General features: G+C 44.4%; 1 protein-coding gene across 1 annotated transcript in view; it reads right to left on the bottom strand.

Annotated features, from left to right (window-relative positions):
- Nucleotides 1–26,695, bottom strand: part of SDAD1 (SDA1 domain containing 1) — a 36,864-nt gene extending 10,169 nt beyond the window's left edge. The window contains exons 1-17 of the mRNA XM_070756905.1: nucleotides 26,528–26,695; nucleotides 24,484–24,588; nucleotides 23,767–23,865; nucleotides 21,318–21,428; nucleotides 19,778–19,849; nucleotides 19,590–19,690; nucleotides 18,046–18,103; nucleotides 16,370–16,444; nucleotides 15,197–15,298; nucleotides 12,754–12,823; nucleotides 10,939–11,042; nucleotides 9,037–9,094; nucleotides 5,848–5,906; nucleotides 3,625–3,701; nucleotides 828–925; nucleotides 550–626; nucleotides 138–270 (exon numbers count right to left, since the gene is read on the bottom strand). Coding sequence (XP_070613006.1) covers nucleotides 138–270; nucleotides 550–626; nucleotides 828–925; nucleotides 3,625–3,701; nucleotides 5,848–5,906; nucleotides 9,037–9,094; nucleotides 10,939–11,042; nucleotides 12,754–12,823; nucleotides 15,197–15,298; nucleotides 16,370–16,444; nucleotides 18,046–18,103; nucleotides 19,590–19,690; nucleotides 19,778–19,849; nucleotides 21,318–21,428; nucleotides 23,767–23,865; nucleotides 24,484–24,588; nucleotides 26,528–26,617 — 1,489 coding nt within the window. The 5' untranslated portion in view covers nucleotides 26,618–26,695. The remainder of the gene's footprint in view (nucleotides 1–137; nucleotides 271–549; nucleotides 627–827; nucleotides 926–3,624; nucleotides 3,702–5,847; nucleotides 5,907–9,036; nucleotides 9,095–10,938; nucleotides 11,043–12,753; nucleotides 12,824–15,196; nucleotides 15,299–16,369; nucleotides 16,445–18,045; nucleotides 18,104–19,589; nucleotides 19,691–19,777; nucleotides 19,850–21,317; nucleotides 21,429–23,766; nucleotides 23,866–24,483; nucleotides 24,589–26,527) is intronic.
- Nucleotides 26,696–27,071: the final 376 nt, after the last annotated feature.

Genomic DNA, 27,071 nt, shown 5'->3' with positions numbered 1-27,071 from the left:
GTAAGGTGAAAATAGTTTGGGAGCATCTTATGCTGCGAAAAATACGATACTTGGCAATTCAAACACCTGTGGATTTCAACTCACAGAATTCCTAACCGAAAGGACCAGAAATGTATGGATGCCAAACTCAAACTGACCTTCTTCTTCTTCAAGGCTTTTTTCTCCTTTCTTTTCGAGCTCCAGGATTTCAGCTCCTGGAATATAATTTTTGACATCCAATTCTCCATATTCGTGGATTTTAGCTTCTGATGTGGCCTCTGTTGGTTTACCCTGCAGACAAATCAGTGATTAATAAACCCTATATCCTTTCCCCCTAGGCCTTTACAATTTACGCATGGTATGTCTGTATGTCTGTTTGATTTTTATTATAAGGTGGTTTTTTTAGTTATTTTAGTATTGGATTGGATTGTTACATGCTGTTTTTATCATTGTTGTTAGCCGCCCCGAGTCTATGGAGAGGGGCGACATACAAATCCAATAAATAAGTAAAATAAATAAATAAACGGCGAACAGTTCATTCTTTGACGTGCAAATGGAATAAACATTTACCCGGAATTTTTTCTGCAACATTTGTGGATTCAGTGACTGGAACAGGTGGATGAGCGTTCTTGCTGACATGACTACATCTGTGGAGAACAATTCATAGCATTGAGCATCACATGCAAAGCTAAGTTCAGAAATATAAATACACACACACACATTTTTCATTCTATAAGACACACCACTTTCCTCCCTAAAAGAGGCTGAAACAAGTAAACAAGATCCCTCAGGAGAATATGTGTCTACAGAGGTCATTAATTTTGTAAACAAATACACAAATGACTCACTTTTGTTTTTATGAGATCTGTATTGAACCAGGTCTTGAAGCAAATCTTCCGTCATGGCCAGAGGGCACCGAACAGATATCTCTTTAATAGCGTTGATCCTTAAAAAGTTGGAAAATACAACTTTTTTTAAAAATACATTTTTTCGAGTATTCCTGGAGGGGTCTGTAATATGGTAAATGGTTTAGCTTTACTAGATAAATGGTCAAAGCAATGGAAACTGCAGTTTAATGTTTCCAAATGTAAAATAATGCACTTGGGGAAAAGGAATCCTCAATCTGAGTATTGCATTGGCAGTTCTGTGTTAGCAAAAACTTCAGAAGAGAAGGATTTAGGGGTAGTGATTTCTGACAGTCTCAAAATGGGTGAGCAGTGTGGTCGGGCAGTAGGAAAAGCAAGTAGGATGCTTGGCTGCATATCTAGAAGTATAACAAGCAGGAAGAGGGAGATTGTGATGCCCTTATATAGAGCGCTGGTGAGACCACATTTGGAATACTCTGTTCAGTTCTGGAGACCTCACCTACAAAAAGATATTGACAAAATTGAACGGGTCCAAAAACAGGCTACAAGAATGGTGGAAGGTCTTAAGCATAAAACGTATCAGGAAAGACTTAATGAACTCAATCTGTATAGTCTGGAGGACAGAAGGAAAAGGGGGGACATGATCGAAACATTTAAATATGTTAAAGGGTTAAATAAGGTCCAGGAGGGAAGTGTTTTTAATAGGAAAGTGAACACAAGAACAAGGGGACACAATCTGAAGTTAGTTGGGGGAAAGATCAAAAGCAACATGAGAAAATATTATTTGACTGAAAGAGTAGTAGATCCTTGGAACAAACTTCCAGCAGACATAGTTGGTAAATCCAGAGTCAATGAATTTAAACATGCCTGGGATAAACATAGATCCATCCTAAGATAAAATACAGGAAATAGTATAAGGGCAGACTAGATCAGTGTTTCCCAACCTTTTTTGAGCCGCGGCACATTATTCATATTTTCAAAATTCTGGGGAACACTGAGGGGCGGGGCGGGGGCCCTAAAGAAAAATTTGGACAAAAAAAAATCTCTTCCTCCATTTCACTCTATTTCTCCCTCCCTCTTTCTCTCTCTTCCTTCCTTCCCTTCTTTCTCTCCCTCCCTCTTTCTTTCTTTCTTCCTCTCTTTTTTGCTCTCTTTCTCTCTCCCTCCTTCCCTCCCTCTATGTCTTTCCCTCTCCCTCCTTCCCCCCTCTCTTTCTCTCTCTCTCTTGCTTTCTTTCCCTCTCTCTTGCTGTCTTTCTCTCATTCTCTCTCCCCTCCTTTTTCTCTCTCTCTCTTTCTCTCTCGTTCACCACGCCGGCAACAGAGAGAAAAAGAAAGACAGAGAGCCGGAGAGAGAGTGGAGGGAGAGAGCCGGCGGCCGTTGTCTTCGCCTCGGCCCGCTGGCTCTGCAGCTAAGAGGCAGCAGCCATCAGCCCCCTCGCCCTCCCAGATGTCGCCAGCGCCCAGCCACGCGCCGCCTCCCGTTAGCGCGGCTGACTTTTCCCTGCTGCCATTTTCTCTTCATGGCGCAAAGCCACAGTCCCGGACTCCCGGATCGCTTGCTTCTCCAGCCAGCAAGCCGGCTGCCCGGAAAAGCATCACACTTTTGCAATGCGCGGCGCTTTCCTGGGCAGATGGCTTTGCTGACTGGAGAAGCGAGCGATCCGGGAGTCCGGGACTGTGTGGCTTTGCGCCATGAAGAGAAAACGGCTCGGGCAGCAGGGAAAAGTCGGCCGTTTTCTCTTCATGGCACAAAGCCACACAGTCCCGGACTCCCGGATTGCTCGCCCCAAGGCAGGAAGCGCCGGCGGAGGAGAGAGGGCAGATCGTGCCCCAAGACAGGAGGTGGCGGCGGCAGCGGAGGAGAGGGGGCGAATCACGCCCCAAGGCAGAAGGCGGCGGCGGAGGAGAGGGGGCAGCTTACGGGGAACGGTGCTCGCAGCTGTCCCCCGGCTACTGCAAGATGCCGCTGTTTCCAGCGCTTTCCTGCTGGGCCCCAAAGAAGGAAGGTGGGAAAAAGGAGGCATGAATAATGAAGCTCTCCTTTTTCCCGCCTTCCTTCTTTGGGGCCCAGCAGGAGAGCGCTGGAAACAGCTGCATCGGGCAGTAGCCGGGGGACAGCTGCGAGTGGGTGCTCCAGGTCCGAGGCACCGGCGGTCCGGCAGCGCCCCGCCCAGCTGGAGCTTCCCTAGGCTTCGCGGCACACCTGGCCGTGTCTCGCGGCACACTAGTGTGCCGCGGCACACCGGTTGGGAAACGCTGGACTAGATGGATCATGAGTTCTTTTTCTGCCGTCAGTCTTCTATGTTTCTATATCAGTGTTTCCCAAACTTGGCAACTTGGAGATATCTGGACTTCCCCAGCATCCGTTGGCTGGGGAATTCTGGGAGTTGAAGTCCAAATATCTTCAGGTTGCCAAGGTTGGGAAACACTGTGTTAGATGAATACCTGGTAGGTAGATTTTTTCCTATTTTCCTCCCCCCCCCCCCCCAAAACTAAGGTGTGCAGCAGAACTGGCTGAAGAATTCTTGCCAAGTATAGAATAGAATAGAATTTTATTGTCCAAGTGTGATTGGACACACAAGGAATTTGTCTTATGCTCTCAGCGTACATAAAATAAAATATACATTTGTCAAGAATCATGTGGTACAACACTTAATGATTGTCATAGGGGTCAAATGAGCAATGAAGAAGCAATATTAATAAAAGTCTTAGGATATAAGCAACAAGTTACAGACATACAGTCAACATGGGAGGAAATGGGTTTGGGGACCCCTTACCCAACGGTCATGACTTCCCCAGAGTTTTTGTCCGTCACAAAGTTGTTAGCTATTGTCATGATGACGGGCTGTATAGTCTGTGGAAAAGAAGGGGGAAAATAATTAGGCTGGAGACTTCGTTTGGGAGATATTTTTCTCCCCCACTTCTTTAAAAAATGAGGAATAACCCCCTCCTCTCTCTGTGGCAGCTCCACAAATATTGGAAGGCTGCTATCATGTCTCCCTGGTGAGAATTGAACTACCAAACTATAGGCAGCCAGCAGTGAGCAGAAGTAGCCTGCAGTACTGAACTCTAACCACTGTGCCATTGCGGCTTATTGTAAAATGGAGTACAGTATGTATGTATGTATGTATGTATGTATGTATGTATGTATGTATGTATGTATGTATGTATGTATCTAGTCTATCTATCTATCTATCTATCTATCTATCTATCTTTCTTTCTTTCTTTCTATCTATCTATCTATCTATCTATCTATCTATCTATCTTTCTATCTATCTATCTATCTATCTATCTATCTATCTATCTATCTATCTATCTATCTATCTATCTATCTATCTATCTATCTAATCTATCTATCTATCTTTCTATCTGTTCTGTCTGGGTTTTCCCAAACCTCAACACCAACTGAAAAAACAGCCAGACACTCTGGTAAAAGCCAAAAGTATTTTATAGCTGGAAAAAATAAGCACAAAGGAAAACCTGTCTTCACAACAGACAGGCTATAATACGTTACAGCAGGGTCCTGATGTCCAGTCAATACCACAAGCTTCTTGCTGGCACCCCCCCCCAAGGTTTCAATAGTCCAAGGCACAAACCAGGATTGTAAGCCACCAAAGTTCACAGACAGGTCTCACGAATCTCCAAGATAAAACTCCACAAGCCAGGAAGGGTGGGTCCGCCTTTTATCCTTTCCCAAGAGCACCACACCCAAACCCAGCTGTGACCTCTAATGCTGGAAATACTTAGCCAATTGAGTCCGTCTCTGATTAGCTCTCCTTTGTCGCATATCTATGATGTCTTGAGCATTTTCCCCTAAGGAATCCAGGCTGCTTGCTGGGGAGAGCTCCCCCTGGTGGGACTCTGGCTGTCCTTCTTCTTCAGCCTGGGATTCCTCGTCAGTCTGCACCTCCTGTTCCTCAGCCTCTCCCTCTGAGCTGGAAACCGACAGAAGGTCAGCCATTCCCGGAGGGGTCCCAGACTGAACCACAACACTATCTATCTTTCTTTCTTTCTATCTATCTATCTATCTATCTATCTATCTATCTATCTTTCTTTCTATCTATCTATCTTTCTTTCTTTCTTTCTTTCTTTCTTTCTATCTAATCTATCTATCTAATCTATCTATCTATCTATCTATCTATCTATCTATCTATCTATCTATCTATCTATCTATCTATCTTTCTTTCTATCTATCTATCTATCTAATCTAATCTATCTAATCTATCTATCTATCTATCTATCTATCTATCTATCTATCTATCTATCTATCTATCTATCTAATCTTATCTACCTACCTACCTACCTATCATCTATCTAATCTAATCTAATCTAATCTAATCTACCTACCTACCTACCTAGTCTATCTAGTCTATCTAGTCTATCTATCTATCTATCTATCTATCTATCTATCTATCTATCTATCTATCTATCTATCTATCTATCAATTAGATTTGTATGCCGCCCCTCTCCGGAGACTCGGAGCGGCTCACAACAAAAAACACAATACAAATCCAATAGTTAAAAAGCAATTTAAAACCCTTAATATAAAAACAGTCATACATCCCAGACAAAAACCATGCATGAAACAGGAACGGTCCGCGGGAATCAATTTCCCCATGCCTGACGGCAGAGGTGGGTTTTAAGGAGTTTGCAAAAGGCGAGGAGGGTGGGAGCGGTCCTATTCTCCCGGGGGGAGTTGATTCCAGAGGGTCGGGGCCGCCACAGAGAAGGCTCTTCCCCTGGGTCCCGCCAGACGACATTGTTTCGTCGACGGGACCCGGAGAAGGCCCACTCTGTGGGGCCTAACCAATAGAACTTCTGGTCGTTCTAATTCGTTCCATAACTACCCAAACCTAACCAAAATAAATGCAAAATTAATGCAGTGGTCATATAAGATTGCTGTTGTTTGGCACATTTTCTTGTACAAAGTGCACTGAACTAAACTAAAGTCTGCTTCTTTCTAGTGATTTTGGCTAACGTGAACTGTGAAACAGCCTTACCTCTGGTGGGACAAGCTGGTGAGCGGATTGCGCAGCAAAAAGGAGAATCTTGGTAACTTCTGCAAGAAAAAAAAAAGAGTTTTAATGATGGCCCAAGAGGTACGATGAGTTCCTCAAACAGAAAAAGCAAAATAAAATCATTACTTTTATCGCTGGGGAATTTTGTTTAGAATTGCTGGCAGCAACTGGCAAGGGTTCTCCATGTTTAATCATCTCTCCCCACCCCCATTTGAAAATGCTGATGACCGAAGATATCAAAGGTTGAAAAATGACCTGAAGGTTCTGTAAACCATCCAGTCCCTCTTGGAAAGTGAGATAAGCAGAGTTTAAGTTTGACAAATAAATCAAAATAAACAGAAGCTTTTGGGCCGGAAAAAACGACTTGCCATTTTCCAGTAGTCTGATTACCCCCAAAAAGTTAAATAATACAGTGGCACCTCATCATACGAACTTAATTGGTTCCAGGAGGAGGTTCGTAAGGTGAAATGTTCGTAAGACGAAACAATGTTTCCCATAGGAATCAATGTAAAAGCAAATAATGCGTGCAAATCCTTCAGGAAAATCCCAAACTTTAGAAGGGAGGCGAACAGAGGGCAGGGAAGAGCAGCTAAAGGGGGCGGGTGGAAGAAGCAAGGCTAGGCTAAAGGGTGAGTGGGAAGGAAGAAAGGCAAGGGGGGCGCCCCTCCCTTTTCTTTCTTAAAGACACCGTTTCAGTGCCTTTGCCACCATGCAAAATCTTTACTTCTCCAAGCTGCCCCTCCCTTTTCTTTCTTCAAAAGACACCGTTTCAGTGCCTTTGCCACCATGCAAAATCTTTACTTCTCCAAGCTGCCCCTCCCTTTTCTTTCTTAAAAAGACACCGTTTCAGTGCCTTTGCCAGCATGCAAAATCTTTACTCCTCCAAGCTGCCCCTCCCTTTTCTTTCTTCAAAAGACACCGTTTCAGTGCCTTTGCCAGCATGCAAAATCTTTACTTCTCCAAGCTGCCCCTCCCTTTTCTTTCTTAAAAAGACACCGTTTCAGTGCCTTTGCCAGCATGCAAAATCTTTACTCCTCCAAGCTGCCCCTCCCTTTTCTTTCTTAAAAAGACACCGTTTCAGTGCCTTTGCCAGCAGGCAAAATCTTTACTTCTCCAAGCTGCCCCTCCCTTTTCTTTCTTAAAAAGACACCGTTTCAGTGCCTTTGCAAGCATGCAAAATCTTTACTTCTCCAAGCTGCCCCTCCCTTTTCTTTCTTAAAAAGACACCGTTTCAGTGCCTTTGCAAGCATGCAAAATCTTTACTTCTCCAAGCTGCCCCTCCCTTTTCTTTCTTAAAAAGACACCGTTTCAGTGCCTTTGCCAGCATGCAAAATCTTTACTCCTCCAAGCTGCCCCTCCCTTTTCTTTCTTCAAAAGACACCGTTTCAGTGCCTTTGCCAGCATGCAAAATCTTTACTCCTCCAAGCTGCCCCTCCCTTTTCTTTCTTAAAAAGACACCGTTTCAGTGCCTTTGCCAGCATGCAAAATCTTTACTCCTCCAAGCTGCCCCTCCCTTTTCTTTCTTAAAAAGACACCGTTTCAGTGCCTTTGCCAGCATGCAAAATCTTTACTCCTCCAAGCTGCCCCTCCCTTTTCTTTCTTCAAAAGACACCGTTTCAGTGCCTTTGCCAGCATGCAAAATCTTTACTCCTCCAAGCTGCCCCTCCCTTTTCTTTCTTCAAAAGACACCGTTTCAGTGCCTTTGCCAGCATGCAAAATCTTTACTTCTCCAAGCTGCCCCTCCCTTTTCTTTCTTCAAAAGACACCGTTTCAGTGCCTTTGCCAGCATGCAAAATCTTTACTTCTCCAAGCTGCCCCTCCCTTTTCTTTCTTCAAAAAAGGGGAAAAAAAGAAACCCCTTCATCCCAGCAGCAGCTGCTTGGGTTCGTAAGGTGCTAATAGTTCGGAAGAAGAGGCAAAAAAATCGTAAACACCGGGTTCGTAACTTGAAAAGTTCGTTAGAAGAGGCATTGGTAAGATGAGGTACCACTGTATTTTAATTCTTTGCAAGCCAGAATATTTATTGGTAAGTGAGCATCTGCCTGTTATGGTCAGCCCCTGCAGTAGCTGGATCAGAACCGGCTTGGAGCTCACAGCCTTGCATTTATCATAAAAAACTAATAAGGACTATTGTTTCAGTTGTGGGTGAATGCAATTAATTCCCAAGGGGTAAATAAAGAGGGGTTTTCCTCTGCAGGGAGTCTGTTTTATTGCTTCTGCAAAGGCCAAGTCAGAACAGATACAGGGGTACCTCTACCTATGAATGCCTCTACTTACAAACTTTTCTAGATAAGAACCAGGTGTTCAAAGATTTTTTTTGCCAATTCTCAAGAACCATTTTCCACTTACAAATCTGAGCCTCCGAAACTGTAACTGGAAAAGGCAGGGAGAAGCCTCCGTGGGGCCTCTCCAGGAATCTCCTGGAAGGAAACAGGGCCGGAAAAGGTGGGGAGAAGCCTCCGTGGGGCTTCTCTAGCAATCTTCTGGGAGGAAACAGGGCCGGAAAAGGCAGGGAGAAGCCTCCGTGGGGCCTCTCTAGGAATGTCCTGGGAGGAAACAGGGCTGGAAAAGGCGGGGAGAAGCCTCCGTGGGGCCTCTCTAGGAATGTCCTGGGAGGAAACAGGGCCGGAAAAGGCAGGGAGAAGCCTCTGTGGGGCCTCTCTAGGAATGTCCTGGGAGGAAACAGGGCTGGAAAAGGCGGGGAGAAGCCTCCGTGGGGCCTATCTAGGAATCTCCTGGAAGGAAACAGGGCTGGAAAAGGTGGCGAGAAGCCTCTGTGGGGCCTCTCTAGGAATCTTGGGAGGAAACAGGGCCGGAAAAGGCAGGGAGAAGCCTCCGTGGGGCCTCTCTAGGAATCTCCTGGGAGGAAACAGGGCTGGAAAAGGTGGGGAGAAGCCTCAGTGGGGCCTCTCTAGGAATCTCCTGGGAGGAAACAGGGCTGGAAAAGGTGGGGAGAAGCCTCAGTGGGGCCTCTCTAGGAATCTCCTGGGAGGAAACAGGGCCTCCACCCTCCCTGTGGTTTCCCCAATCGCACGCCTTATTTGCTTTTACATTGATTCCTATGGGAAAAATTGCTTCTACTTACAAACTTTTCTACTTAAGAACCTGGTTACGGGATGAATTAAGTTCGTAAGTAGAGGAACCACTGTATATTGTATTGATGCCACTTACCTCTTTGGTGGGGCTGCAGAAATCGTTGTATGAAAGGATAAAAGTTGAAGAGGAAAAGCTACGGAAACATAGAAAGTTTTCAAGAGGTCAGCTCCAAATGAAATGGGACTACTGAGTAAAACAACAACAACAACCATCATCCACTACCAAGGGAAGTCAGTGGGGAAGCCAGGTTCACTTAGCAACCGTGTTACTAACGTAACAACTGCGGTGATTCACCTAACAACTGTGGCAAGAACGGTCGTAAAATGAAGCAAAACTCCCTTATCAATTTTTCTCGCTAAGCAGAATGAAATGTTGGGCTCTGTTCTGGTTTCTGGTAGAACTTTAGCTATTAAAAATAACTCTTACTAAATGAACTCCATCTGTATAGTCTGGAGGACAGAAGGAAAAGGGGGGACATGATCGAAACATATGTTAAATGGTTAAATAAGGTCCAGGAGGGAAGTGTTTTTAACAGGAAAGTGAACACAAGAACAAGGGGACAAAATCTGAAGTTAGTTGGGGGAAAGATAAAAAGCAACGTGAGAAAATATTATTTCACTGAAAGAGTAGTAGATCCTTGGAACAAACTTCCAGCAGACGTGGTTGGTAAATCCACAGTAACTGAATTTAAACATGCCTGGGATAAACATAGATCCATCCTAAGATAAAATACAGGAAATAGTATAAGGGCAGACTAGATGGACCATGAGGTCTTTTTCTGCCGTCAGTCTTCTATGTTTCTATGCAGTATTTCATAAACAAAGAAACTCCATTTTATTCTCTTCACTTCCGTATTCAAAATGCAGTTCATACTAACACATTCCTTTTCTCCCGTTATCTCTCTTAATTACATTCCACATGCATTCCTCCCAGCCTCCTCTGTCTACCAAGATTTATGTACTCACAGCATGATTCAAAAACAACAGAAATGACTGTAAAATAACACCGAATGAACTTGCTCGCTGGGGAGCTGAACGGAAACACCTTTCATTTTAGCACTACAGTTTTAAGAAGTTTACGAAAGACAAGGAGGGTGGGGGCAATTTGAATCTCCAGGGGGAGTTGATTCCAGAGGGCCGGGGCCGCCACAGGGAAGGCTCTTCCCCTGGGTCCCATCAAACAGCATTGTTTAGTCGACGGGACCCGGAGAAGGCCAACTCTGTGGGATCTAACCGGTCGCTGGGATTCGTGCGGCAGAAGGCGGTCCCGGAGGTATTCTGGTCCGATGCCATGTAGGGCTTTATAGGTCATGACCAACACTTTGAATTGTGACCGGAAACTGATGGGAAACCAGTGCAGGCTGCGGAGTGTGGGCAAAATGTTTAGCTCTCACGGCTGCATTCTGCACGATCTGAAGTTTCCGAACACTCTTCAAAGGTAGCCCCATGTAGAGAGCGTTACAGTAGTCGAACCTCGAGGTGATGGGGGCATGAGTGACTGTGAGCAGTGACTCCCGGTCCAAATAGGGCCGCAACTGGTGCACCAGGCGAACCTGGGCAAACGCACCCCCTCACCACAGCTGAAAGATGGTTTTCTAATGTGAGCTGTGGATCGAGGAGGACGCACAAGTTGCGGACCCCCTCTGAGGGTGTGTGTGTCAATAATCCCCCTCCCCAGGGTGATGGATGGACAGATGGAATCGTCCTTGGGAGGCAAAACCCACAGCCACTCCGTCTTATCCGGGTTGAGTTTGAGTCTGTTGACACCTATCCAGACCCCAACAGCCTCCAGGCACCGGCACATCACTTCTCATGCATGTGTGTTTCGCCTCACAAGATTTTTGCTTCCTGCGCATGGGTGGAATCAAAAACACGGTGGGGGCACGCGAACACATGCACGATTATCGAAGCTGCGTGCCCAGCACACCGGTAGCGGCTGGTAATAGGAATCCACCCCTGCTCAGAAAGTTAACTTTACCTCGTGAATCCCGATTAGCCTAGAAATTAGATCCATCAGCATCATCTTCACTTCAAACCTCTCCTTTGAAGACTCCAGATTCTTTAACAGTTTCTCAGCAAAATCTGAAATTAAGAGGAAATTGATGATCTGTCCAGTTTAAGTTTAAGTTTAAGTTTAATCAGATTTGTATGCCGCCCCTCTCCGCAGACTCGGGGCGGCTCACAGCAATAACAATACAATGTAAAACAAATCTAATATTTAAGTTAATTTAAAAAACACCAATCATACATACTAGCGTACCATGCATAAATTATATAAGCCTAGGGGGAGGGAACATGTCAATTCCCCCATGCCTGACGACAGAGGTGGGTTTTAAGGAGCTTACGAAAGGCTAGGAGGGTGGGGGCAACTCTGATATCTGGGTGGAGTTGGTTCCAAAGGGTCGGGGCCGCCACAGAGAAGGCTCTTCCCCTGGGTCCCGCCAAACGACATTGTTTAGTTGACGGGACCCAGAGAAGGCCAACTCTGTGGGACCTAACTGGTCGCTGGGATTGGTGCGGCAGAAGGCGGTCCCGGAGATATTCTGGCCCGCTGCCACGAAGGGCTTTATAGGTCATAACCAACACTTTGAATTGTGACCGGAAACTGATCGGCAACCAATGCAGACTGCGGAGTGTTGGTGTGACATGGGCGTATTTAGGGAAGCCCATGATAGCTCTCGCAGCTGCATTCTAGTCTGGTGGACAGAAGGGAAAGGGTGTTTCTAAGGGTTTCTTTTCTTTCTTTCTTTCTTTCTTTCTTTCTTTCTTTCTTTCCATTCTTAGAAACATAGAAACATAGAAGACTGAGGGCAGAAAAAGACCTCATGGTCCATCTAGTCTGCCCTTATACTATTTCCTATATTTTATCTTACAATGGATCTATGTTTATCCCAGGCATGTTTAAATTCAGTTACTGTGGATTTACCAACCACGTCTGCTGGAAGTTTGTTCCAAGGATCTACTACTCTTTCAGTGAAATAATATTTTCTCACGTTGCTTCTGATCTTTCTCCCAACTAACTTCAGATTGTGTCCCCCTTGTTCTTGTGTTCACTTTCCTATTAAAAACACTTCCCTCCTGGACCTTATTTAACCCTTTGACATATTTAAATGTTTCGATCATGTCCCCCCTTTTCCTTTTGTCCTCCAGACTCTACAGATTGAGTTCATGAAGTCTCTCCTGATACGTTTTATGCTTAAGACCTTCCACCATTCTTGTAGCCCGTCTTTGGACCCGTTCAATTTTGTCAATATCTTTTTGTAGGTGAGGTCTCCAGAACTGAACACAGTATTATTCCAAATGTGGTCTCACCAGCGCTCTATATAAGGGGATCACAATCTCCCTCTTCCTGCTTGTTATACCTCTAGCTATGCAGCCAGGCATCCTACTTGCTTTTCCTACCGCCCGATCCTATCCTATCTATTATATCTTCCATTCCATTTCTAACCCTATCCTATCCTATTCCACTCCATATTTTCTATTTCATTCCACATTTTCCTTCCCATTCCGTTCCCTAATTTCTATTCCATTCCATTCCATTCCATGTTCCTATTCTATTCAAGAAAATGCCCCAAAATAAACAGTGCTAAGTAATGGAAGAGGAGATTGTTGATTATTCCTGAAGCTGATTTTGTATGGTGTGACCTGGAGATATCAAGGTATAGGGAGAATCTGCAACGACCGTGTCTCCCCATCCAAAGATGAACCAGAACTGACCCCTACTCAGCTTTCAAGATAAGGCAAGTCAAAAACTGGTTCTTGCTAAGATTCATCTCAAATCAAATGGACTTGCCTTGGGGATCATGGATCAAGTGGATTGCTGAAAAGTTGAACACTTCCGGCTTCTTTTTTTTCTTGTGTTTCTGGCGAAGGAAGAAACAGACGTGTTCAATAAACAAGGAGAACAATACCGCGTTTCCCCAAAAGTAAGACAGTGTCTTACTTTCTTTTTATCCCCAAAAGCCCCACTATGTCTTACTTTCGGGGTATGTCTTATATTGGAAAAAAATTGTCGAAATTTTTGTTTTAACCATAAAATTAACATTTATTAACAACCTGAACAGTATGGCGTGGGCAGGAGGCGGCGCTCATTTGGATCAGACAGAGGCGGCAGACGCGGGTGACGTATAGAGGGGGGGGGCGGCGCGGAAGTGGGCAGGAGGCGGCGCTCATTAAGATCAGAGGGAGGTGGCAGACGCGGCGACGTATGGAGGGGGGGCGGCGCGGAAGTGGGCAGGAGGCGGCGCTCATTAAGATCAGAGGGAGGTGGCAGACGCGGCGACGTATGGAGGGGGGGCGGCGCGGAAGTGGGCAGGAGGCGGCGCGCAGCTAGATGAGGGAGGCGGCAATACCCCCGTGTTTCCCCGAAAGTAAGACATATGTCTTACTTTCGGGGTACGGCTTATATTAGCCGACCCCCCTGAAACCCCCGATAACGTCTTACAATCGGGGGTGTCTTACTATCGGGGAAACACGGTAGTTACGTTTCATTAGCCTCCTCTGAATTAACTTACTACTGGGAAAGGAGATACAGATGGAACGAATCGTTGTCAGCCCACATTGTACTGTTGTGAGCCGCCCTGAGTCTTCGGAGAGGGGGGGCATACAAATGTAATAAATTATTATTATCATTATTATTATTGTCTGGCTGACAGGACCTGGAGAAGGCCGACCCTGTGGGCCTTAACCAGTCAATGGGATACAGGAGGGAAGAGATGGTCCCATAGGTCAGTGTTTCCCAACCTTGGCAACTGGAAGAGATCTGGACTTCAACTCCCAGAATTCCCCAGCCAGCATTCGCTGGCTGTGGAATTCTGGGAGTTGAAGTCCAGATCTCTTCCAGTTGCCAAGGTTGGGAAACACTGCCATAGGTAATTTACTTTTGTTTTTGTGGAAAAACCACACCCACAGCAGTCTATCGGTTCACTTAACAGTCACTCCAAAAAAATTTCAAAATCGGTCCAGTTACGCAACCGACTACAAGCTCTGGTACAACTGGTAACTCGACGGCATTAGGAGAGGTGCAGGGTATGTCTAGATCAGGGTTTCCCAACCTTTTTTGAGCCGTGGCACATTTTTCATATTTTCAAAATCCTGGGGAACATTGAGGGAGGGGGGAGGGGAGTTTGGACAAAAAAAATCTCTCTTCCTCCCTTTCGCTTTATTTCTCTCTCCCTCCCTCTTTCTCTCTCTTCCTTCCTTTCTTTCTCTCTCCATCCATCCCTCTTTCTTTCTCTCTTCCTTCCTTCCTCTCTTTCTCTCTCCCTCCTTCCCCCCTCTCTTGCTCTCTCTCTTGCTTTCTCTCTTTCTTTCTCTCTTGCTATATCTCTCTCTCTCTTTCTCTATCTGTCTCTCTTGCTATCTTTCTCTCTCTCTCTCTCTCTCACTTGCTATCTTTCCCTCTCTGTCTCTCTTGCTATATATCTCTCTCTTTCTCTTTCTCTGTCTCTCTTGCTATATATCTCTCTCTCTCTTTCTTTCTCTCTCTCTGTCTCTCTTGCTATCTCTCTCTCTCTCTGTCTCTCTTGCTATCTTTCTCTCTCTGTTTCTCTCTTGCTATCTCTCTTTCTCTCTCTGTCTCTCTTGCTATCTCTCTTTCTTTCTCTCTCATTACACCACGCAGGCAACAGCGGCATCGGGCAGTAGCCAGGGGTGGCAGCAGAGCGGTTGACTGCGAGCTGGAGCCCTGACGGCGGCAGCTGGACGTGCTGCTTGTCCTTTGGGGCCCGGCGGGAGGGCACTGGCAGCGGGAACGGGAGGCTGCTGGCTGCAGCGGCCCCGGGCAGTCACCGGGGGATGGCTGCGGCAAGAGGGAGCTCCAAGGTGGAGGCACCGACGTTGGCGGCTGGACGTGCTGCTGGACGCCGTACCTGCTGGCGCTGCGGGGCTGGCACCTCCGGCCCAGCCAGCGAGCCATGCAGCACCAGCATGTACGGCATCCAGCAGCACGTCCACCACTGTCGGTGCCTCCACCTTGGAGCTCCCTCTCGCCGCCGCCATCCCCCCGGTGACTGCCTGGGGCTGCTGCAGCCAGCAGCCTCCCGTTCCCGCTGCCAGTGCCCTCCCGCCGGGCCCCAAAGGACATTTGTTGCTGCCCCTGAGAGGGAAGCTCCAGCTGGGCGCAAAGAATAAAGCTCAGCTTCCGGTCTCGGAAGCTGAGCTTCGTGGCACACCTGACCATGTCTCGCGTCTAGATCTCCTTGTCTAGACCAGGTCTACCAAACAACACTACTCACTTTTAAAACTCGCATAGCTTTCTCTAGTTTCTTCTTGTTCTTTGTCGTCTTCTTTCCGGTGGCATACCGTACCATCAAGTCCCTTGCTGAAGGACCGTCGTCCTTGAAAAATAAATATTTTGCAAAAGAGAAATTATTATTATTATTATTATTATTATTATTATTATTATTATTATTATTATTATCATTATTATTAAGACCGCCTTCTGCCGCACGAATCCCAGCGACCAGTTAGGTCCCACAGAGTGGGCCTTCTCTGGGTCCTGTCGACTAAACAATGTCGTTTGGTGGGACCCAGGGGAAGAGCCTTCTCTGTGGTGGCCCCGGCCCTCTGGAATCAACTCCCCCCAGTGATTAGAATTGCCCCCACCCTCCTCGCCTTTCGTAAAGTTCCTTAAAACCCACCTCTGCCGTCAGGCATGGGGGAACTGAGATATTGTTTTCCCCTACGCCTCTACAATTTATGCATGGTATGTTTGTATGTACGTTTGGTTTTATAATAAGGGTTTTTTAGTTGTTTTAGTATTGGATTGTTACATGCTGTTTTTATTACTGTTGTTAGTCGGACCGAGTCCATGGAGAGGGGCGGCATACAAATCAAATCAAATCAAATCAAATCAAATCAAATCAAATCAATCAATAAATAAATAAATGCCACCCCTCTCCGTAGACTCGGGGCAGCTCACAACAGTAACAACACAATATATAACAAATCTAATAGTTAAAAGTCACTAAAAACCCCTTATTAAAAAGAAAACATACACACAAATATACCATGCATAAACTGTATAGGCCAAGGGGGAAATGTCTCAGTTCCCCCATGCCTGGTGGCAGAGTTGGGTTTTAAGAAGTTTACGAAAGACAAGGAGGGTGGGGGGCAATTCTAATCTCCGGGGGGAGCTGGTTCCAGAGGGTCGGGGCCACCACAGAGAAGGCTCTTCCCCTGGGTCCCGCCAGGCGACATTGTTTAGTCGACGGGACCCGGAGAAGTCCAACTCCGTGGGACATAACCGGTTGGCACATGCCGGCAGAACAGCACACACACGCACCCCTTTTAGCATGCAAACCAAAAAAGATTCACCATCACTGGTCTTAGAGCACAATTCTCATCTTTTGAGAGTTAGGCCCAAGGCACGTAGCTAAATTACGATTCTGGTTTCCGGGTGCACTGACCTCCGATTCTGAGTCACTGTTTTTCTTTCCGTCTTCATCTTTTCCGAGGAAAAATGTCAAGCCAGCAACTTGGATCTATGGGAGGCAAAAGGAATTTTTTTTATAACACCCCATTTCTTGAGCAAACAACTTTCATACGCTGCTCTTTCCTTCCTTTTTATTTTTTAAATTTACCTACTAAAAGGAACTACTGTGATACCTTGTCTTACAAACTTAACTGGTTCCGGGACGAGGTTCTTAAGGTGAAAAGTTTGTAAGACGAAACAATGTTTCCCATAGGAATCAATGGAAAAGCGATTAATGTGTGCAAGCCCAAAACTTAACCCTTTTGCCAGCTGAAGCTCCCGTTTTTGCACTGCTGGGATTCCCCTGAGGCTCCCCTCCATGGGAAACCCCACCTCCGGACCTCTGTGTTTTTGCCATGCTGCAGGGGAATCCCAGCAGCGCAAAAACAAGCACTTTGCTGGCAACGGAAGTCCGGAGCTGGGGTTTTCCAGCGAAGGGAGCATCAGTGAAATCGCAGCATCGCGCTGTATTAGTTTTCAAAGTGTCAATCCTTACATGGCACCGGACCAGATTACTTACGGGACCGCCTTCTGCCACATGAGTCCCAGTGACCGGTTAGGTCCCACAGAGTCGGCCTTCTCTAGGTCCCGTCAACTAGACAATGTCGCTTGGTGGGGCCTAGGGGAAGAGCCTTCTCTGTGGGGGGCCCAGCCCTCTGGAATCAGCTCCCTCTGGAGATTCACATTGCCTCCACCCTCCTCGCCTTCCCTAAGAGCCTGAAGACTCTTCTATGCCCCCCGTCTTGGGGGTATTAGACTCTGGCCCCTATCAATGAATGTTACGTATGTTTGTGGTTTGAATGGGAATGCTTGACTTTTTAATTGGGGATTTTAGTTTAATTGAATTTAGGACATTGTCCGAAATGTCCAAAGATACTTCACCAGAAGAGCCCTTCACTCCTCCACTCGAAACAGAAGACCCTACGAGACTAGACTTTCAATCCTGGGCCTAGAAAGCTTAGAACTAAGACGCCTTAAACAAGATCTAAGTATTGCCCACAGGATCATATGCTGCAATGTCCTGCCTGTCGGCGACTACTTCAGCTTCAACCACAACAGCACAAGAGCACACAACAGATTTAAACTTAATATTAACCGCTCCAAACTTGATTGTAAAAAATATGACTTCAGTAACCGAGTTGTCGAAGCGTGGAACTCATTACTGGACTCCATAGTGTCATCCCCAAACCCCCAACACTTTACCCTTAGATTATCTACGGTTGACCTATCCAGTTTCCTAAGAGGTCAGTAAGGGGCGAGTACAAGTGCACTAGAGTGCCTTCCGTCCCCTGTCCTATTGCTCTCCTATATCTCCTATACCTTTCTTCTATTCCTATATCTCTTCTTCTATTCTTTCATTGATATGTTCTATTCCTATAACTTTTCTTCTATTCTTTCTTAGATATATTTTACTATGTGTATGCCCACTAAAACCCTCATTGTGTATTGGACAAAATCAATCAATTAATAAATAAATTGTATCATATTGTTTTCTTTTATATGCTCTAAGCAGCCCCTAATCCTCGTAGAGGGTCAGCCTATAAATCAAATAAATCAATAGAACTGGTGTAAATTCATTTATCTGAACTTGGACCAAAATGCTTATTTTACCTTGGTGACTTTGGAAAAACAAGCCAGGGTGATGACATTCACAGTTCTGGCATCATTCCTGGTTTTTTTTTAAAAAAGAAAAGGATACTTTACAACAGAGACTGAGAAATTAATTACCGTATTTTCCTGAAAATAAGACCCAGTCTTACTTTGTAGCCTACTGTCAATTATTGCAACGATATCGCAAACCTATCTTGTCAAGAAAGCATCTCATTATTCTGTCTTATTTAAATCTGAGTTATTTGTATCTAAGGAAAAGAGTAAAATGTGGGTTAAGTATCCATGTCTATAAGAATATGGAATGCCCTCTGTGGATATGATAGGATCAAGCCTACATGCCTAGTTAAGGCAACCCACTCCTTTGATTAGCCTAAGGAAATAATTATCCATTTAAGCTTCCATTTATCTAAGGTATATAATATAATTGTATATTTCTTTTTATTTTTCTCCACCTTAAGATAAAACAAATGTAAATAAAAACACAATACCAATATCCAACCATATACAACATTTTCATATCATTTATATACTTCAAGGAGCTTCTTTACTTTCTACTTTTCATTTCACTCCAACATTTAAGCTAATTACCTAATAAAAATACTTCTTTCATATATAAAATAATATAAACTATCTTAAATTTGTGTTACATTCGCCTGGTGCACCAGTTGCGGCCCTATTTGGACAGGGAGTCACTGCTCACAGTCACTCATGCCCTCATTACCTCGAGGTTCGATTACTGCAACCTCATCACCTCGAGGTTCGATTACTGCTACCTTTGAAAAGTGTTCGGAAACTTCAGATCGTGCAGAATGCGGCCGCGAGAGCCATCGTGGGGCTTCCTAGATTCGCCGACGTTTCTGCAACACTCAGCAGCCTGCACTGGCTGCCGATCGGTTTCCGGTCACAATTCAAAGTGTTGGTAATGACCTTTAAAGCCCTACATGGCATTGGGCCAGAATACATCCGGAACCACCTTCTACCGCACGAATCCCAGCGGCCGATAAGGTCCCACAGAGTTGGCCTTCTCCGGGTCCCGTCGACCAAACAATGTCGTTTGGCGGGCCCCAGGGGAAGAGCCTTCTCTGTGGCAGCCCCGGCCCTCTGGCACCAACTCCCCCCCAGAGATTAGAACGGCCCCCACCCTCCTTGTCTTTCGCAAATTACTTAAGACCCACCTTTGTCGCCAGGCATGGGGGAGTTAAGTTATCCTTTCCCCCTAGGCTACTACAAGTTATGCATGGTATGTTTGTGTGTATGTTTTTTATAATAAGGGTTTTTTAGTTGTTTTTATTAATTGGATTGTTCATGTTGTTTTACCACTGTTGTTAGCCGCCCCGAGTCTGCGGAGAGGGGCGGCATACAAATCCAATTAATAATAATAATAATAATAATAATAATAATAATAATAATAATAATAATAATACTGCCACCCTTTCTTTTTTCATCATCTGGGTATCTACCATCTATTTTCTCATTCTTTTACTTCACTTCAAAAATATTCGTATACTTCAGAGCCTAAATCTTGACTGTGTCTTGCAACCTACCAGATGTTTCTCCTGTACAGCTCAACCATTACATCCAGTGAGATCTTGGCTGCAGTTGGGTTGCTGTCTTGCAGCATTGTGTACATGAAACTCTGAAGCATCTGCAAAAAATTAAAAAAAGACATTAGAGGGAGAGTTTCTGGGACCTTTTGTGACTTAGAAACTGATGGGTCAAGCCGAAACTTTACCGTGTTCATTTTGTTGTTCTTGTGTTTGGCGTTGACGTTCTTGATGTCAGTAACGATGTGAGTGTATAACGTCTGTCAAAATGAGAAAACTTAAATTTCAGGAGGGGATAACTGTCCAATCTTTGTTTAAGGAAAATGAACAGAAGCAGAAACAGCAATTACATTAGGGACCAGTTTGAGATAGATAAGATGCGTTGTCATTTTTCTACATGTGGAATGGCACGCATGAAAATGACATTCCGGTCCAAAAAAATCACACCCACATATCTATGCAAGTATGGGTGTATGTAGCTACACACACAAACATATATTAATCAGTCTATTTTGAATACATAACATAATGTCTTGAGTTAACAAGTTTAATATTATACAGTAGAAAGTCATTACACAATGTAGCCTAATCTTGCATAGAAGAATGCAATGTAAAATAGTAATTTAGCAAGTGTTGTATATACTCCTGATCAGTGGGAGGATGATGAAGATATTGAGGACTCGGATTCAGATAGTGTTTATGAATTATTGGGGGCCCCCGGGGTTACAGGTAGTAGAACAGGTGGGAGGCCAGCCACAGGATGGGGCTATGAGTTCAGGATCCAGCGAGGGAGAATCAGACGCTCGCTGGGTGAATCCTAAATTCAGAAGGCTCCAAAAATGTAGAGAACAGAGGTCTGGAAGAAGATATTAAGGAGAGGAATGGGTTAAATACTGTAGTGATGTATTTGGCACGTCAGGGGGTCAGTGGAGAAGAAGGATGGAGTTTCAACGTTGACGAAGGGAAAATGGATGTGTTTTTTGCTGCGTTAAAGTAAGCAAAAGGATTCTGTATTGTTAACCGTCAGTTCTGTTGTTTTTTAAAGTCGTGCTGTTAGGAAAATAAATCTTGTTAAGTGGAGCAGGAGAAGGAATGTGAGGAATGCAGCTAAGAGAGATAAGGACTGAGTACCTGTATGGAATGTGTTGAATTACAGGAGAGCAGAGAAATAAATGGAGTTTCCTTATTCATGAAATGATGCATTTAATAAGTTATTTGTAATTGCTAAATTTCTACCAGAAACCAGAACAGCAAGTATGGATGGAAAAAGTTTAACTATTTGTAGACCTCTAGAAAAAAGAGGGTGCACTCTTTTTGTTACAGTTGTTTAAGATATAGATATCACTATTCAGCCAGAATGGAGTTGTAATGTTTACTGTTAATTTTATATTTGTTATCTACGCTTTTTTCCCTTTCTTCTTCTTGTTTGCAGTTGTTGTTGTTGTTTTTACTTTGCATTTTGTGTTTTATCTGCAGGAAAAATACTTTTAAAATATATATGGAATTTTGCAGCACATGGTTAAGAGACAAAATGCTGTTATACTGTTATACTGTTATTATTATTGTTGTGAGCCGCCCGAGTCTTCGGAGAGGGGCAGCATACAAATCTAATAAAAACTAAACTAAACAAACTAAATGTGTGGTGCCTTTTACTTTTTTTCTGTAACATATTTTTTAAAAGTAAAAGGGGCAAAGGGTTCTTATTTTAAAGTCAGTTCGGTGACTCACTTTTCGTAAAAATTTATCATGGCAACGGAGGAGCTCAAAGAACAGCTCCAAGAGGCTTGTGGGATTAATCAGGTTCTTGTTTCGCAGCAAAATCAGAGCTCGGCAAAACGTCTGCAAAAAAAAGGGAGAAAGGAATGACTAAGAATGACAATAACGAACGAAGTGTGGATCAACCAGATTGCAACACTCACACTAAAACAAACCAATTTCTACTATTCTTTCATCTCGTTCTGCATGGATCTGGATCCTTAAGTTGAACAACTATCCTTGTGGTGTGACCAGAACAATCCAGAACTGAACACACTCAAAACCGTAGAAATGGTGGTAGACTTTAAGAGAAACCCTTCCACCCTTCCACCTCTCACAATACTAGACAACACAGTATCAACAGCAGAGACCTTCAAATTTCTAGGTTCTATCATATCTCAAGACCTAAAATGGTCACCTAACATCAAAAACATCATCAAAAAAGCACAACAAAGAATGTTCTTTCTGCTCCAGCTCAGGAAGCTCAAACTGCCCAAGGAGCTGCTGATCCAGTTCTACAGAGGAATCATTGAGTCTGTCATCTGCACCTCTATCACTGTCTGGTTTGGTGCTGCAACCCAACAAGACCAACACAGACTTCAGAGGACAATCAGAACTGCAGGAAAAACAATTGCTGCCAACCTGCCTTCCATTGAGGACCTGTATACTGCACGAGTCAAAAAGAGGGTGGGGAAAATATTTACTGACCTCTCACATCCTGGACACAAACTGTTTCAACTCCTACCCTCAAAACGTCGCTACAGAGCACTGCACACCAAGACAACTAGACACAAGAACAGGTTTTTTTTCTGAACGCCATCACTCTACTAAACAAATAATTCCCTCAACACTGTCAGACTTTCTACTAAATCTGCACTTCTATTCTACTAGTTTTTCTCATCATTCCTATCACCCATTTCCTCCCATGTTGACTGTATGACTGTAACTTGTTGCTTATATCCTAAGATTTTTATTAATATTGCTTCTTCATTGCTTATTTGACCCCCTATGACAATCATTAAGTGTCGTACCACATGATTCTTGACAAATGTATATTTTATTTTATGTACGCTGAGAGCATCTGCACCAAGACAAATTCCTTGTGTGTCCAATCACACTTAGCCAATAAAATTCTATTCTACTCTATTCTATTATTTTACCGGTTCGCAAATGCGAGCGCCGCTCCGAATCCTCGGAGAGGAACGGCATACAAATCTAATAAATAAATAAATCATAAATAAATAAATTGCCCCCCCATGTGCATTTTACTCTTGCCATCCACACACACGCCCAGCCTCGAAAACATGGCTAAATAGGACGGCATTACATCCGGGTGAGCAGATCCACCTGCAATTAGCCACATAAATTAAGTCTAAGCTTAGTCCTGGATATTTCAAGAAGCTTATAAGGGTTGGCAAAATGCCTAGAAGTAGTTCCCAAGAAGAAAGCCAAAACAGATAAGACGATCAGACATTTTCAGACCACAAAGGCACTTGAAGGAACAAACATTTCCTGCAGAGTTTTTGCTGTTGTGGTCATCTCTTAAGTAGACTAGGGGAGTGGCCAATTAACCCCAAGCCTTACTCCTGAGACCTCCTCCTGAGGAGACCTCCTCCTGAGGAACCATTCCTGCCTTTTGGCAGCTCAGCATGCTCGTGCATTAAGAAGAGGCTTCCCCTCTTCTTCCTCATCACTGCTGTAGGTGCAGGAGGTTCCGAAGGCCCTGGCTGAACCTCTGCCTCTGGCCCCAAATCTTTGCCAACCTCCTCATTGTCCGACTCAGGTGCCAGCTGCACAGGCCGTTCGCACATCACCTCATCGGCCTCTTCTAGGATGGACCTACTACCAGCTACATGGACTGTTGTGGGGCCACAACAGGAGGCCAGGGAAAGCCAACTGAATCACTTCCTAATACTTTCTCCTTTCCCTGGGCTCAAGGTGGGCTTCCATCCCTCTTAGTTTTGTAAGTTTCTGATTATTTTTTTTACAACCCAGACTGTTGGTTTGAGGTCCAAGTTTGGCAATTTGATTGCAAACATTTTATCACATTTCAGGAGACATCGAATGGTGAAGACCTTGAACGGACCTCAAATCAACAGCATGACTACCACCCAGAGCTACTAATATTCAAACACATTTCAATTTTCCCCCCCACAAAGTCACCCTCCATGATTTCCTACAAGCTGCGCAGAAGCTCCAGCAACCATAAAGCAGAATTTTTCACCTTCCCTTAACAACGAAGTAGGATATAAATTTATCAGCATGGCGGCATGAGATATACCAGTCTTATCTATTTCAAAACTTTGGCTCTAATCTCTTAAAACAAGAACCTAAAGCAACGCTGAACGAAGTTGTCCCCCCAGTCCCCGGCAGAGATTCTTCTGCTCCCAACGATCAAACATCTGGACTGAAAGATGCTCACCATCCGAAGGTCTGGATCCAAGACCGTGTGACAATAGGACAACAATTCCTTCAACTGTTGCGGAAAGTCTTCTAGATAGTTAGGGTAGCAATGAGCAACCTGTTTTAAAAATGAAAGAAATCTAAGTAAAATAAGGGCAGACTAGATAATAATAATAATAATAATAATAATAATAATAATTAATAATAATAATAATAATAATAATAATAATAATAATAATAATAATTTATTAGATTTGTATGCCGCCCCTCTCTGAAGACTCGGGACGGCTCACAACAACAACAATAAAATGTTACAATGGGAAACAAATCTAATATTAAAAGACAGTTAAAAACCCCATCATTTAAAAAACCATGCAACACACACATACCCTACATAAAATGTAAAAGCCTGGGGGAGGTGTCTCAGTTCCCCCAGGCCTGGTGATACAGGTGGGTCTTAAGTAATTTGCGAAAGACAAGGAGGGTGGGGGCAGTTCTAATCTCTGGGGGGAGTTGATTCCAGAGGCCCGGGGCCGCCACAGAGAAGGCTCTTCCCCTGGGGCCCGCCAAACGGCATTGTTTAGTCGACGGGACCTGGAGAAGGCCAACTCTGCGGGACCTGATATAATTCAAGCAAAATTCTCTCATTCTATCTCTCCCTCCCTCTCTCTCTCTCTCTCTGTCTCTCTCTCTCTCCCTCTCTTTCTCATACACACACAAACACCATGCATTTTACCTGGGCCAAGAACATCACCAATTCACCCAGTTCTTTATTGGGCTTCTCTGGCTGAAGTTTGAATATTTCCACATTGGACCTATAATGGCGATACTGTTGAAGGAACTAGAAGAAATCCAAAAATTAATTTCATTGTAGTTCATTGCTAAATATCCATAACCGACCTCGAGCTGGGAATGAGGATTGAATATGATCGACAACAATACAAACAAGAATATTCCATTGAAGAGGAGTGGTGGAATTAATTAATTAATTAATTAATTAATTAGATTTGTATGCCGCCCCTCTCCGTAGACTCGGGGCAGCTTACAGCAATAATAAACAATATATAACAAATCTATTAATTTAAAAGAAACAACCCCATTATTAAAAGCAAACATACATACAGTATAAGCATACCATACATAACTGTATAGGCCCGGGAGAGATGTTTCAATTCCCCCATGCCTGACAGCAAAGGTGGGTTTTAAGGAGTTTACGAAAGGTGAGGGGGGTGGGGGCAGTTCTAATCTCCGGGGGGAGCTGGTTCCAGACGGTCGGGGCCGCCACAGAGAAGGCTCTTCCCCTGGGTCCCGCCAAATGGCATTGTTTAGTTGACGGGACCTGGAGAAGGCCAACTGTGGGACCTAATTGGTCGCTGGGATTCGTATGTATGTTTTGCTAAGAATCGTAAATGGAGTACGATCCAGTGATGTAGCACATAACCAATTAAAACTGCCCTACCAAATGACTGGGTCACATCTTCCATAGTTTCTTTTATTACATTCGTATCAAATTACAAGACCCGGAGGATGTACTGGGAACATTTGTTTTTAAATCCAATCAAACTCTTTATGGCAAATAGCAGATAGTCCTTGACTTACGACCACAACTGAATCCAAAATTGATTGTTCCAAGTTAGACATTTGTTAAATGATCCAATTAGTGTACATTTAAAGTCACAATAAAGTTAGTCTAAGTTGCTGTTGCTTTACCAGATTACCCTTGCTTAGTTTTATGAAGTTGGGTAGGACCAACTTCGATCCAATCTTCAACAGAGAAGACACAGCTGCCATCAATTCTACACCACCTAAGTCACTCTATACAGGCGCTAACATTTGTTAAATGAGTTTTGCCCCATTCTTCTAATGTTCTTGCTCCCTGGTTGTTAGGTGAATCACTGCAGTTGATAAATTACTAACCCGGTTGTTAAGCAAATTTGGCTTCCCCCATGGATTATCTCTCTCTCTCTCTTGTTCAGTGGGCTACTAGCTGGAACGCTAAATTGTGCTCGCCACCTATGGAGGTAGCAAAATCACGCACGGAGCCACAGGTGCGCCCATTTCAGTGAGTTTTTTTGCTTCCGCACATGCTGAAAAACAGGCATACCTGCGGCTCTGTGCATGATTTGGCTACCTCCACAGGTGCAGCAGCAAAATTGCGCTGACTCCGCAAGCACTTGCGAGTCATGGCGGTGAGCACAATTTAGCATTCCAGCTAGTAGCCTACAGCTGTCTAATCTATCTATTTTAACCCTAACCCTATCTAATCTATCTATAATCTATCTATTTTATCTATCTAATCTAATCTATTTATCTAATCTAGCTAATCAATTTATCTTATCTATCTATCATCTATCAATCAATCAATTGAATTTGTATGCCGCCCCTTTCTGAAGACTTTTGTTGATGAGAAATTCGCAAAAGGGACCTTGGGACACAGCCAGGCGCATAAATATGGACCAGTTGCCAAGCATTGTGAATCATGTGACCACAGGTGATGCTGGACGGTCATAAGTGTGAAAAACGGTCACAACTCACATTTTTCAGTGTTACATCCAACGGTCACTAAAGGAAAGGTTGTAAGTCGAGGACTACCTGCGTATGCTCAGGCATCTTTTCCGTTGTTTATTTTCAGTTGCAACCATAAAACCCCGTAGAAATAACAAAATAGCAGAGCTGGAAGGGACCTCAGAGGTCTTCTAGTCCAACCCCCTTGAACAGAAACGTCGCCCAGGACCCTTTTTTCGGCCTATCCTCGATTCCACCCACGCACAATTCCTCACCTCCTCGGTATATGACGGCGGGTCCCGCTTGATCAAGTTCTGCAGCTGCGGCAGGTTGAACGGCAGCTTGTTGTTGTGGCGAGCGGCCATGACGGCGGACGGCGCAACTTCTTCCGGACCGGCAACGTGGGGCCTTCGCTGGGCGGTGCCATGTTAGATCACGGGACTACGGTAGCCACGAAGGGTCTTTTTTCCCCCGTAAACGCGGCAGCGCCTCAGATGCAGTACAGTACTGTAACAGAAACAGTGGAGGCGCCTTGCCTTGCTTCGATGGCAGCTGCCGGGATTCTCAGCCGGCGCACAGAACTCTGGGAGTTGGAGTTCCAAACTTATCTAGGCTGGCTTTTAAGTCAGAGCAGCTTTTAAATCTCAGCCTCAACAACTAAGGAACGCCTAACTCTCATATGATGTACATACAATATACTGGCTAGGGAATTCTGGGAGTTGAAGTCCATAAATCTTAAACTTGCTCTAGGCTAGTAGTGATGACTGTTTTTATTGGAATTTTAATAGTAGAATATTGTTTTTATTATTGGACGCCGCC

This window comes from Erythrolamprus reginae, chromosome 7, assembly GCF_031021105.1.
Source record: "Erythrolamprus reginae isolate rEryReg1 chromosome 7, rEryReg1.hap1, whole genome shotgun sequence".
Lineage (NCBI taxonomy): Eukaryota > Metazoa > Chordata > Lepidosauria > Squamata > Dipsadidae > Erythrolamprus > Erythrolamprus reginae.
This window is presented reverse-complemented; position numbering and strand designations above follow the sequence as displayed.